The 18,077-nt window shown below is 42.8% G+C and overlaps 1 protein-coding gene across 1 annotated transcript in view; it reads right to left on the bottom strand.

Moving 5' to 3' along the window:
- Positions 1-311: 311 nt before the first annotated feature.
- LOC128687566 (uncharacterized) overlaps positions 312-18,077 on the bottom strand; it is an 82,552-nt gene continuing 64,786 nt past the window's right edge. The window contains exons 4-6 of the mRNA XM_053775046.2: positions 8,635-8,784; positions 7,027-7,173; positions 312-3,115 (exon numbers count right to left, since the gene is read on the bottom strand). Coding sequence (XP_053631021.1) covers positions 1,587-3,115; positions 7,027-7,173; positions 8,635-8,784 — 1,826 coding nt within the window. The 3' untranslated portion in view covers positions 312-1,586. The remainder of the gene's footprint in view (positions 3,116-7,026; positions 7,174-8,634; positions 8,785-18,077) is intronic.

The raw sequence follows: 18,077 nt of genomic DNA, 5'->3' as shown, positions 1-18,077 counted from the left end.
ACTAGTGTCAAGTTACCTTGTTAAATGCCCTTCTTTGACTAGTTTCTAGTTAGCCTTTAAGACTTCCCTCTAATTCTCATATTTTTCGTTTGATTATTATCTGGTTGATCTTAACTTAGTTTCCTAGGTTTACTTAATAGAATTAAATTGCAAAAACTTCATGATTATCTGTGTATGAAATACTGTTAGTACGTTCAGTAGTCTCTCTGGTTCAGTATATATATATATATATATATATATATATATATATATATATATATATATATATATATATATATATATATATATATATATATATATATATACTGAGGGATATACATCTGTGTACATATATTTAGGATGTACACCTTTGTATATACACAGCTCTCGGTGAATATACATAAAAATACTCTAAACTTAATGTATATTGACTGAGATGCATAGCCCAAGGTGCATATGCGTTGATACACAAGCAGTGTATATACACAGTGTATATACATAGTGTATATACACAGATATATATGCAACTCTCACTTAACAAAATAAACTGATCTTTTTTTATGCTGTAAATAAAGAAAAATACATCGACACATTTCCATAGAGATACGCAAACATATTTAGTGATTGACTTAAAAAAAAGTTGTAAACACATCGTGATTTTAAATGATTTTTTTGATGAACCAACTCATCTTGATTCATCGTTGACTAGTAACTCAATTTACCAACATGAAAACGCAATACACACACACACACACACACACACACACACACACACACACACACACAATCACACACACACACACACACACACACACACACACACACACACACACACAGGTATATTATTATCACTGTTATCTCTTCTGGAACACGTTTAGCACACACAGTTAATCTGTCAGCTTCGAGACTCACAGCTAACAACATTTATACTGCGTCTTCTATGGTGGCACTTGTTGCGTCAGCGTTACTGTGGGACTTGTAACGTCAGCGTTACTGTGGCACTTGTAGCGTCAGCGCTACTGACACGGTAAAGTCAGGAATCAATGTTTCTCTGAGTTATTGAGAGAACAGGACGGGACGTATGGACAGATATAAGTGTATTTCATCTGTAAGATGCTACTGTAGTGTCTGTTGCTACTACCCGACAGCCTGATGTCTGCTGCCACTACCTGACAGCCTGGTGTCTGCTGCTACTACCTGACAGCATGGTGTCTACTGCCCCTAGCTGGCAACTTGGTTGCTGCCACTATCTGGCAGCCTGGTGTCTGCTTTCTCTACGTGGCAGCCTGACGTCTGCCTGCACTAGCTCGTAGCCTGGTGTCTGCTGCTACTAGCGGGCAACCTGGTGTATGCTGCTACTAGCTGACAGCCTGGTGTCTGCTTCCACTAGCTGGCAACCTGGTGTATGCTGCTACTAGCTGACAGCCTGGTGTCTGCTTCCACTAGCTGCCAACCTGGTATATGCTGCTACTAGCTGACAGCCTGGTGTCTGCTTCCACTAGCTGGCAGTCTGCATGAAAGGAAATGTATCCACTGAAAGATGAAAAAGAGGGAATAAATGTGATTCCATCTGTTCTTTGTACAAAACGGGGTAATCTAAATGATTATTAAAAAGGCAAATCCAACTTCCAGACAGAGATTGGTCTTTTAAACGCTGTCATCTGATCCATTTCCTTCCCGCCGACTATGTACATGGCGTTTGGAGATCTGGGTTCATACGCCGTCTCTTCTCTGATGAAGGGGTTGACACGAGGTGAGGGAGGTTCTCTGGTGCCTTCAGTGTTCCGCCGGGTGCAGGAACCAGAAGATCTATCGGAGCTCTGCTCCTGGTTAGAAGAAAATGTGACTTTGGCGGTTGAGGCAGGTTTCTGCGTGGAAGACCCTTCGTTGGATCCAGCTGGGTGTTCCTTCGTGCGGGTCTTGCTGAAGTGGGCCGTCTGGTTGTCAAAGGAGACAAAATCTTCGAGCCTTGCTAGAGTCAGGTCCAGTGGAGTTCGTCGCTCCATTTCGACACCAAGACCAATACCCGAGTCAGGCGGCGTCCGCAACATCTCCGCGAATTCCTTATGACGGATGCTCTCCAGGTCCAGAGCTCCGGTCCTCCAGTAGTCTTGACTCAACAAACCCTCAGAGTCTCGGCCAGGGTCAAACCCTACATAATTTGGGTTAGCGAAACTGCTGACTCCTCCAATGTTATAATGACAGTTGTTGTAAAGATTCGTATTACTGCTGAGGTTACTATCAGTGGTGCAGGAGAATGACATGAGGTTCTCACTAATACTAGTATCAGCTGACTGGATGGCATCATCGTGACTAAAAGCAAGACGTCCTTTAATCTCAGCCACCAAGTCACTTGGATCATCCTCTAAGCTGGCTTCAGTGGAGCCTTCGACTGGCAACACTGTGATAACTTTAATGTGGTTCACTGGCATTTGCGAGTCCTGAGCGTTCTCATCAACGTCCTTTATATCTCCAAAATTTGGCACTGAAACTATATCTCTCGTCATAGCACCTTTATCCCTTTCCATTTTCTCTATTTTATCCTTATTCATGACATGAATACTTTGAGATTTAACAATCTTGCTACCTAAACTATCACACGTGCTGGCTAACGATTCTTCAACTATACTTTCAGTACTGTCATTACTAAGCATACTGTAGCTGTAATAGCGACCCAAGTGGGACAAATTTAACTGAGAGAACTTAGAAATGGACAGTTTCAGTTGGGCAGCTGGAGCATTAGAACAGTTCCTCTGGATGATAGATCTCAGACGACTTGGATCAAGCTCGTCATCATCATCAGCATCAGCACACTCCTGGCAGGCACAGCTTCCTTGTTCCTCGCTAGGTCCTCGAGGCCTCCCACCCCCTGTATCCCCGCCACCACCTGAGCTCCCTCCCGAGGTGAAGGAGTTGTCTGGGTGAATTCTCCTGCTGCGGTATGGCTCATGACTTTGATAGCTGCTATAACCGCTGCTGCTGCTGCTGGTGGTGGCGGAGGAGGAGCCGAGGCTTGATGATGGGGTGTGAAAGCGAGGACCTTTCATATGGTGAGACGGGGCCACAAATGCACAGAATTGAGATCTGGGTTGAGGTCTGATGCCTGAAAACAGGAGTCGCTCCCAGGTGCTGGTGGCTGTAGACACAAACATTTGTTAATATCTCACTTATACCTCGGTACCACATATGCAACATATATATACATATATATATATATATATATATATATATATATATATATATATATATATATATATATATATATATATATATATATATATATATATATATATATATATATATATATATATATATATATATATATATATATATATATAATATGAATATTAGCACCTGCTTTTTAAAGACAACATTATTATTATTATTATTATTATTATTATAAATTATTGTTATTAACTAGTATTATCAAGGTTAAACGCTATGCCTGGAAGTCACAGAACACCTTTGCAATGGGAGATGCGGGGTACTAATTAGGTTTGATCCACTTAAGACGCAGTGCTGACGTATTATCCACATGGGTGTCACCCCCTAAATGGTGTCAACTGCCCCGGGTGACACCATTTAGGGGGGTGACACCATAGAGCCTCTAAACTAATGGCGGCATTAAGTAATGGAAATTTCGTCTAACGGCACTTTTTGCCGTAGAAAATGCCTTAACCATTGGGGAGAAAAACTTAACTAACGACGTTTGTCCAGAACGTGTCGATGTGCCTGGAGTGCGGCCTGAGCGAGCCCAGCCACTCCAAGAGTCAGTGTGCCATTGTTTACAAGCTGTTGCGGTCGGTTTCCATGTGTGCCTTCCATATATTTTGGATAATTCCACTATTTCTAGTGCTTGTAACCACTAAATAAGCCACCATGGATCCCAAGAAAGCTTCTAGTGCCAAGCCTGTGTTAAAAAGGGTGAGAATTATGATGGAAATGAAGTCCTTCTGGAAGGGGATTCTCCTTCCAAGCAATAGACAATTCTGAATTTCCCTGCTGCTGGCACATCACTCATCAACAACTCCACAATAAAGGTAAGTGGCATTTAATTATTGTTTATTTTGCATGTCCCATTCCTTTCCATATAAGGAAATGTATATTTCATGTAAATTTTTTTTTTTTCAGACTTTGGGGTGTCAGGAACGGATTAATTCTATTTCCATTATTTCTTATGGGAAAAATTAACTCGACCAACGGCAATTTCGACCAACAGCAAGCCCTCTGGAACGGATTAATGCCGTTAGTTGAGGGTCCACTGTAACACTAATGACCAAAACCATGCTGCAGCAACCTAAGAGAAAAATCCTTCGTTTCTGTATAGCCTATTATAGGATTATAGAGTACAAATAGGCCTATATAGGGAAAATCATTGATTTTGATGATGTGATAGATGATTTTGCAGGATTGAAGGCAAGGAAATGAAATATCGAATTCTTTGAGATGTTACCTGTACTCAAGGTTAAATCGGAACAAGTTTTTTCTTTATTTTTAATTTTTTTTTTAATTGTTGAAGATGAATAAATGTAGGATCTGTTGCCTGTACTCAAAGTGGTATTTGAGTTTGTGTTTCCTCAATATTACTACGATTATTTATTTTATCATTAATAAAGTTTGGTTTATGGCCTTTAAACGTTCTCATTACTAAACATTAGTCACTGGTCATGCAGCAGTGATGTAACTAGAGTTTACTACCCAGGCTCGGTGGCCTGGTGGCTAAAGCTCCCGCTTCACACATGGAGGGCCCGGGTTCGATTCTCGGTGGGTGGAAACATTTCGACACGTTTCCTTACACTTGTTGTCCTGTTCACCTGGGTGTTAGTCGACTGGTGTGGGTCGCATCCTGGGGGACAAGATTAAGGACCCCAATGGAAATAAGTTAGACAGTCCTCGATGACGCACTGACTTTCTTGGGTTATCCTGGGTGGCTAACCCTCCGGGGTTAAAAATCCAAACGAAATCTTATCTCTCTTATCTTATCCCCCTGCCCTTCGATTTCATGGGGGTGACACCAAAGATGCCGCCCTGGGTGACACCAAAGATGCCACCCCGGGTGACACTAAAGATGCCACCCTGGGTGACACTAAAGATGCCACCCTGGGTGACACCAAAGATGCCACCCTGGGTGACACCAAAGATGCCACCCCGGGTGACACTAAAGATGCCACCCTGGGTGACACTAAAGATGCCACCCTGGGTGACACCAAAGATGCCACCCTGGGTGACACTAAAGATGCCACCCTGGGTGACACTAAAGATGCCACTCTGGGTGACACCAAAGATGCCACCCTGGGTGACACCAAAGATGCCACCCTGGGTGACACCAAAGATGCCACCCTGGGTGACACTAAAGATGCCACCCTGGGTGACACTAAAGATGCCACCCTGGGTGACACCAAAGATGCCACCCTGGGTGACACCAAAGATGCCACCCTGGGTGACACCAAAGATGCCACCCTGGGTGACACTAAAGATGCCACCCTGGGTGACACTAAAGATGCCACCCTGGGTGACACTAAAGATGCCACCCTGGGTGACACCAAAGATGCCACCCTGGGTGACACCAAAGATGCCACCCCGGGTGACACCAAAGATGCCACCCCGGGTGACACCAAAGATGCCACCCTGGGTGACACTAAAGATGCCACCTCGGGTGACACCAAAGATGCCACCCTGGGTGACACTAAAGATGCCACCCCGGGTAACACCAAAGATGCCACCCCGGGTGACACTAAAGATGCCACCCCGGGTGAAACCAAAAATTCCACCCTGGGCGACACTAAAGATGCCACCCTGGGTGACACCAAAGATTCAGCCCCGGGTGACACCAACCCTACCGACGCCTCTGCCGAAATGCTCTACATAACAAGGGGTTCTTTATACAGAAGTATGTCACTAATGTCAGCTATGGTCTGTATACCTTGTGCATGTACTGGTAGAAATCAAGATTATTATTATTATAGTATTGTCTATTATATACATACTTTAAGTGAAATTTTTGCAAAGTATCCCAGTAAAAACTCATTTTCTTTTATTCTTTATAACAGAAAACGAATATCTTTACCAGCAGGGACTCACTCAATAGCGTTACGCTTTAGGAGTAAATTATATAAGTTACCCCGCTAGAGAAATTCGTTTTCTGTGAGGCCTAGTAGAAGAAAACATTTACTTTGACAGGGGATAACTGATCAATTTTTTAATTGTATTTATAATGCTTCACAAACAGCACAGCAGTCTACTAAGATCCATGTCGGAACTCGCATTACCAAGTTCAACCAATGAAGAATGAGTCACAGTACCATGGCTGGAACCTAGAGAGGAAACAGACGGTATTTAAGCCCCAAGTTACCCTAGGTAATCTACACATATACTATGCATGATAATTTATGTAACTATAGTTACGTATACCTGTACCTAAATAAATTTACTATGGTTCATTTTGGAATTATAACCCAAGAAAACCGAGCAGTAAGGATAATTTCCATCTGGGGTCACTTTCTTTAGTTACTTGCCCAGGATGCTACCCACAACAGCTGAGTAACACCCATTTACTCATGTCCTGCTAAGTGAACAGAGGCAGCAGGTGTGAGGAGCCTTACAAATACCTCTCCCACCTCCCGGAACTCGATCCCAGGACCTTTCGGTTGAGAGAATAATGCTGTACGTATGCTAATATTAGTGAAATCATTCTCTTTTTTTATCGTTTAAGTTAGTATAAAACAAACTTTTAGAAAAATCTAAAATTATAAGATCTATGACTCAGTTATGTAGGAGTCCATAGGTAATCATTGTTATAGTTTAAAAGTCTGCAATAATATTTTATGTATAATATATTTTATTATCTATAATTATTCAGCAGTAGTGATTATTCAACAAAGTATCTGTCTATTATTCTATCTTGTTTACGATATAATGGGTAACTGATGATGGTCGAGGTATACCTGGAGTATACCTGGAGGGTGTTTTGGGGGTCAACGACCCGCCACCCGGTCCATTACCAGGCCTCACGGTGGATCAGAGACTGATCAACTAGGTCGTACATACCAAAGTGGAACCTCCAGAGGTCGTTGAGCATCTCTCCCTGTCGTTCTCCGCCGAAGACGACCATTGAGTCGTGGAGCTTGGCAGCTACATGGGAGTGTAGGTAGCCAGGGTTAGGTCTCGACCGTACCTGAGTCCACGTCCGGCTCCCTGTGGAAAGTGATCTTAGGTAAATTGTAAGTGAAGCCATTGAGAGACAAGCAGCATCTGACCTCACCCAGCATCTCCCCTCATCCAGCATCTCCTCTCATCCAGCATCTCTCTTCATCCAGTATCTCGTATTCTTACTCGTGAAATACTAGTCAATATGCTCCTCACGTTGGGTCACCTTACTTATACAATTTCCAAAACTTTCCTGTTCTTAGTAAATGTGCAGACAATAACCCAAATATTCTTTCATATGTTCTTATTTATGCCCGAAATGCCTAGCCATGCTAAGCGTTCTAGTGGTACACTCTGTAATCACAATTTTACTACATGTAAACCAAACAATAACCAAATTTCTGTAAACTCAGCATTGTAATCCCTATAGAGAATAAACTTTGAATTTGAATTGAACTGAATTTGAATTTGAATTCATTTAGCACTCGCAAAGCACTCCCATTTTTGAATCATTCTGAAATTATAAAAACCTTTCAGAGTTTTTTTTTTTTTCACCATCCTTGCACCAGCAGCCTAGGTGGTCAGGGAAACTCGCCCCCTATTGCAGGAGAGGTTTAACGCTACATAAAATACAATTATCTCCTGTATCGACCGTCCTGTATCTATCCTATTGCTCCTACCATACTGTGCGTACCCTACTGTGCCCGCAAAACTCTACTGTGTACACTATCACTACTTGTCAAACTTCACCCTACACACTTCCTCCAACTCCTCTTTTCTTGCATGCTAGTCAACTTTCGAAAGAAAGTTGACTAGCGAAGGTTGACTCATGCCAGTGGCCTGGTGGCTAAAGCTCCCGCTTCACACACGGAGGGCCCGGGTTCGATTCCCGGCGGGTGGAAACATTTCGACACGTTTCCTTACACCTGTTGTCCTGTTCACCTAGCAGCAAATAGGTACCTGGGTGTTAGTCGACTGGTGTGGGTCGCATCCTGGGGGACAAGATTAAGGACCCCAATGGAAATAAGTTAGACAGTCCTCGATGACGCACTGACTTTCTTGGGTTATCCTGGGTGGCTAACCCTCCGGGGATTAAAAATCCGAACGAAATCTTATCTTATCTTATCATCTAGTTGAATCTTCATGCCTTTAACTTTCAAGCATCATTTTCTTTAACTCATTCACTTTTTTAACTCATTAACTTTTATACACACTGATACTATTATTTCTGTATACAATTTCCCTGTTATCAGTAGCTCGACTAAAAGCAGGTAAAGCCCTATTTTTTTCATTTATTTACTGACACATAATTCAGCCACACTGCTCTTGTTGCACATTTCATCGGGTCAATACAGATCAAGGGTCTTAGCCTAAATTTTCGCATGTTTTATAAATGCTAAATTCATCCATTACATTTTGTACAAGGTATCTTATGGATACAGTTAAGTCATTCTCTATCTGTCTGTCTGTCTATCTCTCTCCCTCTCTCTCTCACACACAGTCACTGACCTGTATCGTAGCGCCACAAGTCATTCCTTTCCTGGAGGTCGGTCATGCCACCATAGACCCACATGTGATGATCCTTCATGATGGCGGAGTGGGCGTGTCTAGGGGCTGGCTGCTCCCCCCGAGACGACACTTGCGTCCACGTCTCCTCCTCTGTGGATATCAATGCAATTTTACCTCTAAGAACACTCTAAGCTACGAGAAAACTTTATTTCACGACGTTTCGCCTACAGTAATGCTGTGGGTGAAATATGGATACAGAACAGGAGAAGTAGGAACCTGTTTGGGACTGGGTCAAGTGGGGCCTCTCGCTTCCCCTCCAGACACCTCGAGAGTGAGTTCAAGGAGCAAGCAGGGTTTCTCATTCTTCCTGAGCTCTCACACTTGTGAGGTGTAGAGGCCCAGACACACACACTAACTAGGTCCCAGCCTCAATACACGACCTCTTCGAGAAGAAATCCTGGGTGAAGGAGTGGAGATGAGGTCACCTCAAGACGAAGTATGAGGCTGTCTCAGTATACGACCTTCCAGAGAAGAAACCCCGGGTGAAGGAGTGGAGCATCAGCTGTCTGAGAAAGTGAACATTGTTCTGAGAACAATGGTGGCGCTGACAGTGACTAAGTCGTGGACTCTTGACCTCGTAACCTGTTAAGAATCCTCGAGGACCTGTCTAGACTAAGGAGACACAAGCTGAAGCTGCGGAACCTTCTTAAAACACCTCTCCCATTATAAACCAGGGAAAAAGTGATTTCATAAATGGGTGATAACCATTTATTACAACTGTGTATCGTATTAAGGCAGGAGGATATGTGTCACAATACCGTGGCTGGAACATTTCACAACTAACCCACAAAGGAAATAGGTCACTTTGTCTGACGTTTTTTTGAAGTTATCCTAGGCAATTTACACATATGTTACTAGGTATGATAATAGTACTTATGTGTAGCTGTACTTATATAAACTTGCTTACTTACTTACCGTGGTTGGAACAATTCACAGTAAAGCCACACTGCCGTGGTTGGAACGATTCATACCTAACTAACAATGCCACGACTGGAATAATTTAAAACTAACCAACAATACCGTGAGTTGGAACAATTAACAATTGAAGTTTGAAGAGGAAATTTTTAGTGAACTTATTACCTGCTTTGTGCTACATGAGCGACTAGTTTATTGTGTACTCAGCTCATACTGAGCGATAACGCAGACACATTGTTACAGAAGTCAATACGGATCACTGTCAGACCTCACTGGGTATAGTAATAACCTTCCGAGTTCAGGCATTACAGTCATTTCTCACATTACACTTCCCTTACATTGCAATATGTTGGCACAGTCTCAGGATTCCAGATGTTAGAGGCTCACGGCTCTCTGTAACTGTGAGTAGAGTGGCTCACGTTGTGGTTAGTGGAAAGAGTATCGAGCCTACACTAACCATTCGTTGAGGAATAAACGTGGATGCTCCGAATTATATAGAGCTACTTCCGTTGTGGTGCTACTGCAGGTGTGGCACAATGAGTGTGTCGACTTCGGAAAAGATTTTAGTTACTAATAATGAAAGAGAGTGTGTGGGGGCGCCCGAGTGGTAATCTCCGCCACTAATTAGCCAAAATGAGGGACGATAATGAAGATGGTCTTGTTTTTAGCTGGAAGGTCTGAATTTTCTGATACCGTCCACTTGGCTGTGGATAACACTACGTAATGCTCCGTGCTTTGTTGATACGCTCCCTGCCTGGTGTTCCGTGTGCCACTGATGCCTCCCTGCCTGATGTTCCGTGTGCCACTGATGCCTCCCTGCCTGGTGTTCCGTGTGCCACTGATGCCTCACTGCCTGATGTTCCGTGTGCCACTGATGCCTCCCTGCCTGATGTTCCGTGTGCCAATGATGCCTCCCTGCCTGGTGTTCCGTGTGCCACTGATGCCTCCCGGCCTGATGTTCCGTGTGCCACTGATGCCTCCCTGCCTGATGTTCCGTGTGCCACTGATGCCTCCCTGCCTGATGTTCCGTGTGCCAATGATGCCTCCCTGCCTGGTGTTCCGTGTGCCACTGATGCCTCGCTGCCTGATGTTTCGTGTGCCACTGATGCCTCCCTGCCTGGTGTTCCGTGTGCCACTGATGCCTCCCTGCCTGATGTTCCGTGTGCCACTGATGCCTCCCTGCCTGATGTTCCGTGTGCCAATGATGCCTCCCTGCCTGGTGTTCCGTGTGCCACTGATGCCTCCCGGCCTGATGTTCCGTGTGCCACTGATGCCTCACTGCCTGATGTTCCGTGTGCCACTGATGCCTCGCTGCCTGATGTTCCGTGTGCCACTGATGCCTCACTGCCTGATGTTCCGTGTGCCACTGATGCCTCCCTGCCTGGTGTTCCGTGTGTCACTGATGCCTCCCTGCCTGATGTTCCGTGTGTCACTGATGCCTCCCTGCCTGATGTTCCGTGTGCCACTGATGCCTCCCTGCCTGATGTTCCGTGTGCCACTGATGCCTCGCTGCCTGATGTTTCGTGTGCCACTGATGCCTCCCTGCCTGGTGTTCCGTGTGCCACTGATGCCTCCCTGCCTGATGTTCCGTGTGCCACTGATGCCTCCCTGCCTGATGTTCCGTGTGCCACTGATGCCTCGCTGCCTGATGTTTCGTGTGCCACTGATGCCTCCCTGCCTGGTGTTCCGTGTGCCACTGATGCCTCCCTGCCTGGTGTTCCGTGTGCCACTGATGCCTCCCTGCCTGATGTTCCGTGTGCCACTGATGCCTCCCTGCCTGATGTTCCGTGTGCCACTGATGCCTCCCTGCCTGATGTTCCGTGTGCCACTGATGCTTCGCTGCCTGATGTTCCGTGTGCCACTGATGCCTCGCTGTCTGATGTTCCGTGTGCCACTGATGCCTCCCTGCCTGATGTTCCGTGTGCCACTGATGCCTCCCTGCCTGGTGTTCTGTGTTCCACTGATGCCTCCCTGCCTGGTGTTCTGTGTTCCACTGATGCCTCCCTGCCTGGTGTTCTGTGTTCCACTGATGCCTCCCTGCCTGGTGCTCCGTGTTCCATTGATGCGCTCCCTGCCTGGTGTTCTGTATTCCACTGATGCCTCCCTGCCTGGTGTTCCGTGTTCCATTGATGCGCTCCCTACCTTGTGTTCCGTCTTGCAGCCTTGCTCACCACCGCCTGGGTCTCAGAACTTAACGTAATCACCGTTATTAAGATGTTTCAGAAGTATGTCGACCCGGGGTGTAATGACAGTCATTAAGGAACCTGGGAAGTATCGCCTCACTCACGACACTACCTTGCAAGTAGCCGGAGAACTGTTGCTATTGTCCAGAGATTGTACCTTTGCGTTGTTCATTGGACAATCTCAGTATTAAAAAAATAATACAAAGACTTGTTCATACATCTTGACCCGCCTGGAATCAAATCAGTGTTCTTTTGATTGTGACCTGATGTGTGCACCGCTGACCTACGGGTACCTGCCCTCAGTATAGAAGAGAAGTTGAAGAATTAAGACAGTTATGCAGCATATGGGAATCTTTATCGAAGAAACGTTTCGCCACACAGTGGCTTCATCAGTCTTATACAAAGCAGGAAGGTATGAGGAGAGGAGGAGTTTGAAGTAATCAGTCCCCTCAGCCTGGAGTCGATGTGTTCAGTCCATCAATCTTGTTGACTGATGGATTGAACTTGTCAGTTTTCAAAACCATTTATCACAAAGAAGATAAGTAAATTGGTTGTAGTGGTAGGGGGAAATTGTGAGTGGCAGCTGTCAGACTGCAGCCAACAACGGTCGTTAGAGTGTTGAGTCCCTGTCTTGATAGGTAGTCAGTCCCTCAGCCTTAATACAAGGTGGTCAGTCCCTTTACAAATAAATAAATGATAATAATAAAAATTACTACTACTACTACTACTACTAATAATAATAATAACAATAATACTAGTATTAATAATACTAATAATAATAATAATAACGTGTGTGTTTTAATGCGTGTGTTTTAACGTGTGTGTTTTAATGTGTGTTTTAATGTGTGTGTTTTAGTGTGTGTGTTTTAATGTGTGTGTTTTAATGTGTGTGTTTTAATGTGTGTGTTTTAATGTGTGTGTTTTAATGTGTGTGTTTTAATGTGTTTTAATGTGTGCGTTTTAATGTGTGTGTTTTAATGTGTGTGTTTTAATGTGTGTGTTTTAATGTGTGTGTTTTAATGTGTGTGTTTTAATGTGTGTGTTTTAATGTGTGTGTTTTAATGTGTGTGTTTTAATGTGTGTGTTTTAATGTGTGTGTTTTAGTGTGTGTGTTTTAATGTGTGTGTTTTAATGTGTGTGTTTTAATGTGTGTGTTTTAATGTGTGTGTTTTAATGTGTGTGTTTTAGTGTGTGTGTTTTAATGAGCATATTTGTTTTTATTTGATCACGAGAATCAATGTTTTAATTGAGAAGATTTGTGAACAATTTAGAATTTGAATATTGAAGACTTCCTTCTTATCTTCCTTCCTTCTTATCTTCCTTCCTTCTTATCTTCCTTCCTTCTTATCTTCCTTCCTTCTTATCTTCCTTCCTTCTTATCTTCCTTCCTTCTTATCTTCCTTCCTTCTTATCTTCCTTCCTTCTTATCTTCCTTCCTTCTTATCTTCCTTCCTTCTTATCTTCCTTCCTTCTTATCTTCCTTCCTTCTTATCTTCCTTCCTTCTTATCTTCCTTCCTTCTTATATTCCTTCCTTCTTATATTCCTTCTTTCTTATCTTCCTTCCTTCTTATCTTCCTTCCTTCTTATCTTCCTTCCTTCTTATCTTCCTTCCTTCTTATATTCCGTCCTTCTTATCTTCCTTCCTTCTTATCTTCCTTCCTTCCTATATTCCTTCCTTCTTATCTTCCTTCCTTCTTATATTCCGTCCTTCTTATCTTCCTTCCTTCTTATCTTCCTTCCTTCTTATCTTCCTTCCTTCTTATCTTCCTTCCTTCTTATATTCCGTCCTTCTTATCTTCCTTCCTTCTTATCTTCCTTCCTTCTTATATTCCTTCCTTCTTATATTCCTTCTTTCCTATCTTCCTTCCTTCTTATCTTCCTTCCTTCTTATCTTCCTTCCTTCTTATCTTCCTTCCTTCCTATCTTCCTTCCTTCCTATCTTCCTTCCTTCTTATCTTCCTTCCTTCCTATCTTCCTTCCTTCCTATCTTCCTTCCTTCTTATCTTCCTTCCTTCTTATATTCCTTCCTTCTTATATTCCTTCTTTCTTATCTTCCTTCCTTCTTATCTTCCTTCCTTCTTATCTTCCTTCCTTCTTATCTTCCTTCCTTCTTATATTCCGTCCTTCTTATCTTCCTTCATTTTTATCTTGCTTCCTTCTTATCTTGCTTCCTTCTTATCTTCCTTCCTTTTTATCTTCCTTCCTTTTTATCTTGCTTCCTTCTTATCTTCCTTCCTTCTTATCTTCCTTCCTTTTTATCTTCCTTCCTTCTTATCTTGCTTCCTTCTTATCTTCCTTCATTTTTATCTAGCTTCCTTCTTATCTTCCTTCCTACTTATCTTCCTTCCTTCTTATATTCCTTTCTTCTTATTTTCCTTCCTTCTTATATTCCGTCCTTCTTATCTTCCTTCATTTTTATCTTGCTTCCTTCTTATCTTCCTTCCTTCTTATCTTCCTTCCTTTTTATCTTGCTTCCTTCTTATCTTCCTTCCCTCTTATATTCCGTCCTTCTTATCTTCCTTCATTTTTATCTTGCTTCCTTCTTATCTTCCTTCCTTCTTATCTTCCTTCCTTCTTATCTTCCTTCCTTCTTATCTTCCTTCCCTCTTATATTCCGTCCTTCTTATCTTCCTTCATTTTTATCTTGCTTCCTTCTTATCTTACTTCCATCTTATCTTCCTTCCTTCTTATCTTCCTTCCTTCTTATCTTCCTTCTTATCTTCCTTCCTTCTTACCTTCCTTCCTTCCTATCTTCCTTCCTTCTTATCTTCCTTCCTTCTTATCTTCCTTCCTTCTTATCTTCCTTCCTCCTTATCTTCCTTCCTTCTTATCTTCCTTCTTTCTTATCTTCCTTCCTTCTTATATTCCTTCCTTCTTATCTTCCTTCCTTCTTATCTTCCTTCCTTCTTATCTTCCTTCCTTCTTATCTTCCTTCCTTCTTATCTTCCTTCCTTTTTATCTTCCTTCCTTCTTATCTTCCTTCCTTCTTATCTTCCTTCCCTCTTATCTTCTTTCCTTCTTATCTTCCTTCCTTCTTACATTCCTTCATTCTTATCTTCCTTCTTTCTTATCTTCCTTCCTTCTTATCTTCCTTCCTTCTTATCTTCGTTCCTTCTTATCTTCCTTCCTTCTTATCTTCCTTCCTTCTTATATTCCTTCCTTCTTATCTTCGTTCCTTCTTATCTTCCTTCCTTTTTATCTTCCTTCCTTCTAATCTTCTTTCCTTCTTATCTTCCTTCCTTCTTATATTCCGTCATTCTTATCTTCCTTCCTTCTTATCTTCCTTCCTTCTTATCTTCCTTCCTTCTTATATTCCTTCCTTCTTATCTTCCTTCCTTCTTATCTTCCTTCTTTCTTATATTCCTTCCTTCTTATCTTCCTTCCTTCTTATCTTCCTTCCTTCTTATCTTCCTTCCTTCTTATCTTCCTTCTTATCTTCCTTCCTTCTTATCTTCCTTCCTTTTTATATTCCTTCCTTCTTATCTTCCTTCCTTCTCATATTCCTTCCTTCTTATCTTCCTTCCTTCTTATCTTCTTTCCTTCTTATATTCCTTCCTACTTATCTTCCTTCCTTCTTATCTTCCTCCCTTCTTATCTTCCTTCCTTCTTATCTTCCTTCCTTCTTATCTTCCTTCCTTCTTATCTTCCTTCCTTCTTATCTTCCTTCCTTCTTATCTTCCTTCCTTCTTATCTTCCTTCCTTCTTATCTTCCTTCCTTTTCTTCCTTCCTTCCTTCTTATCTTCCTTCCTTCTTATCTTCCTTCCTTCTTATCTTCTTTCCTTCTTATCTTCCTTCCTTCTTATATTCCTTCATTCTTATCTTCCTTCCTTCTTATCTTCCTTCCTTCTTATCTTCCTTCCTTCTTATATTCCTTCCTTCTTGTCTTCCTTCCTTCTTATCTTCCTTCTTTCTTATATTCCTTCCTTCTTATCTTCCTTCCTTCTTATCTTCCTTCCCTGCCTTCCTTCTTATCTTCCTTCCCTGCCTTCCTTCTCATCTTCCTTCCCTGCCTTCCTTCTTATCTTCCTTCCCTGCCTTCCTTCTTATCTTCCTTCCTTTTTATATTCCTTCCTTCTTATCTTACTTCCTTCTTATATTATTTCCTTCTTATCTTCCTTCATTCTTATCTTCCTTCTTATCTTCTTTCCTTCTTATATTCCTTCCTACTTATCTTCCTTCCTTCTTATCTTCCTTCCTTCTTATCTTCCTTCCTTCTTATCTTCCTTCCTTCTTATCTTCCTTCCTTCTTATCTTCCTTCTTATCTTCCTTATTTCTTATCTTCCTTCTTATATTCCTTCCTTCTTATCTTCCTTCCTTCTTATCTTCCTTCTTATCTTCCTTTCTTCTTATCTTCCTTTCTTCTTATCTTTCTTCCTTCTTATTTTCCTTCCTTCTTATCTTCCTTCCTTCTTATCTTCCTTCCTTCTTATCTTCCTTCCTTCTAATCCTCCTTCCTTCTTATCTTCCTTTCTTCTTATTTTCCTTCTTTCCTTCCTTCTTATCTTCCTTCCTTCCTGCCTTCCTTTTTTCCTTCCTTCCTTCTTATCTTCCTTCCTTCCTTTCTATCTTCCTTCCTTCCTTCCTTCTAATCTTCCTTCCTTCCTTCCTTTCTTCTTATCTTCCTTCCTTCCTTCCTTCGTTCCTCCATTCTTTCATTCCTTACCTCGTTCCTTCATTCCTTCTTTCTTTCTTGTCTTCTTTCCTTCCTTCTTACCTTCCTTCCTTCCTTAATATTCCAGATTATCTTCCTCTCTCCCTACATCTTCTATCCCCTCGCTACTTCTCTCACTCCATTCCCCTCTCCTCCCTCCTCCCCTCACTCCATCCCCCCTCCCCTTCACTCTTAAAACCGAGAAGAGGAAGAGGACAACAAAAAAATTAGAGGACAAGGAATGAAGGTACAATGAAGAGTGAGGGGAACAATCAGAGACTGAGGGGGAACAATCAGAGTGAGGGGAACAATCAGAGAGTGAGGGGAACAATCAGAGAGTGAGAGAGTAAGTTGAACAATCAGAGAGTGAGAGGGAGCAATCAGAGAGTGAGGGGAACAGTCAGAGATTGAGGGGGAACAATCAGAGTGAGGGGAACAGAGTGAGAGGGAGCAATCAGAGAGTGAGGGGGGAGGATCAGAGTGAGGGGAACAATCAGAGAGTGAGAGAGTAAGTTGAACAATCAGAGAGTGAGAGGGAGCAATCAGAGAGTGAGGGGGAACAATCAGAGAGTGACGGGGAACAATCAGAGAGTGAGAGACTAAGGGGAACAATCAGAGAGAGAGAGAGAGAGAGAGAAAGAGAGAGAGAGAGAGAGAGAGAGAGAGAGAGAGAGAGAGAGAGAGAGAGAGAGAGAGTGAGGGGAACAATCAGAGTGAGTGGAACAATCAGAGTGTGAGGGAACAATGAGGGCAGGAACGACCTGTAACGACGTCATCGACACCAAACTTAGGAGGATACGACCTCACACGACCTCACGCATCTATCCCACCATCCTTATCTATCGTACCATCCCTGTCTATCATACCATCCCTGTCTATCCTATCATCCTGTCTATCATATCATCCCTGTCTATCCTATCATCCCTGTCTATCATACCAACCCTGTCTATCCTACCATCCCTGTCTATCATACCATCCCTGTCTATAATACCATCCCTGTCTATCCTATCATCCCTGTCTATCATACCATCTCTGTTTATCATACCATCCCTGTCTATCATACCATCCCTGTCTATCATACCATCCCTGTCTATCATGCCATCCCTGTCTATCATACCATCCCTGTCTATCATACCATCTGTATATCATACCATACCTGTCTATCATACCATCTCTGTCTATCATACCATCTCTGTCTATTATACCATCTCTGTCTATCATACCATCCCTGTCTATCATACCATCCCTGTCTATCATACCATCCCTGTCTATCATACCATTCCTGTCTATCATGCCATCCCTGTCTATCATGCCATCCCTGTCTATCATGCTATCGAAGTCTATCATACCATCCCTGTCTATCATTCCATCCCTGTCTATCATACCATCCCTGTCTATCCCACCATCCCTGTCTATCCTATCATCCCTGTCTATCATGCCATCCCTGTCTATCAAACCATCCCTCAATCGTGCCATCTCTGTTTATCATACCATCCCTGTCTATCATACCATCCCTGTCTATCATACCATCCCTGTCTATCATGCCATCCCTGTCTATCATACCATCCCTGTCTATCATACCATCCCTGTCTATCATACCATCCCTGTCTATCATACCATCCCTGTCTATC

This window comes from Cherax quadricarinatus, chromosome 11 (assembly GCF_038502225.1).
Source record: "Cherax quadricarinatus isolate ZL_2023a chromosome 11, ASM3850222v1, whole genome shotgun sequence".
Lineage (NCBI taxonomy): Eukaryota > Metazoa > Arthropoda > Malacostraca > Decapoda > Parastacidae > Cherax > Cherax quadricarinatus.
This window is presented reverse-complemented; position numbering and strand designations above follow the sequence as displayed.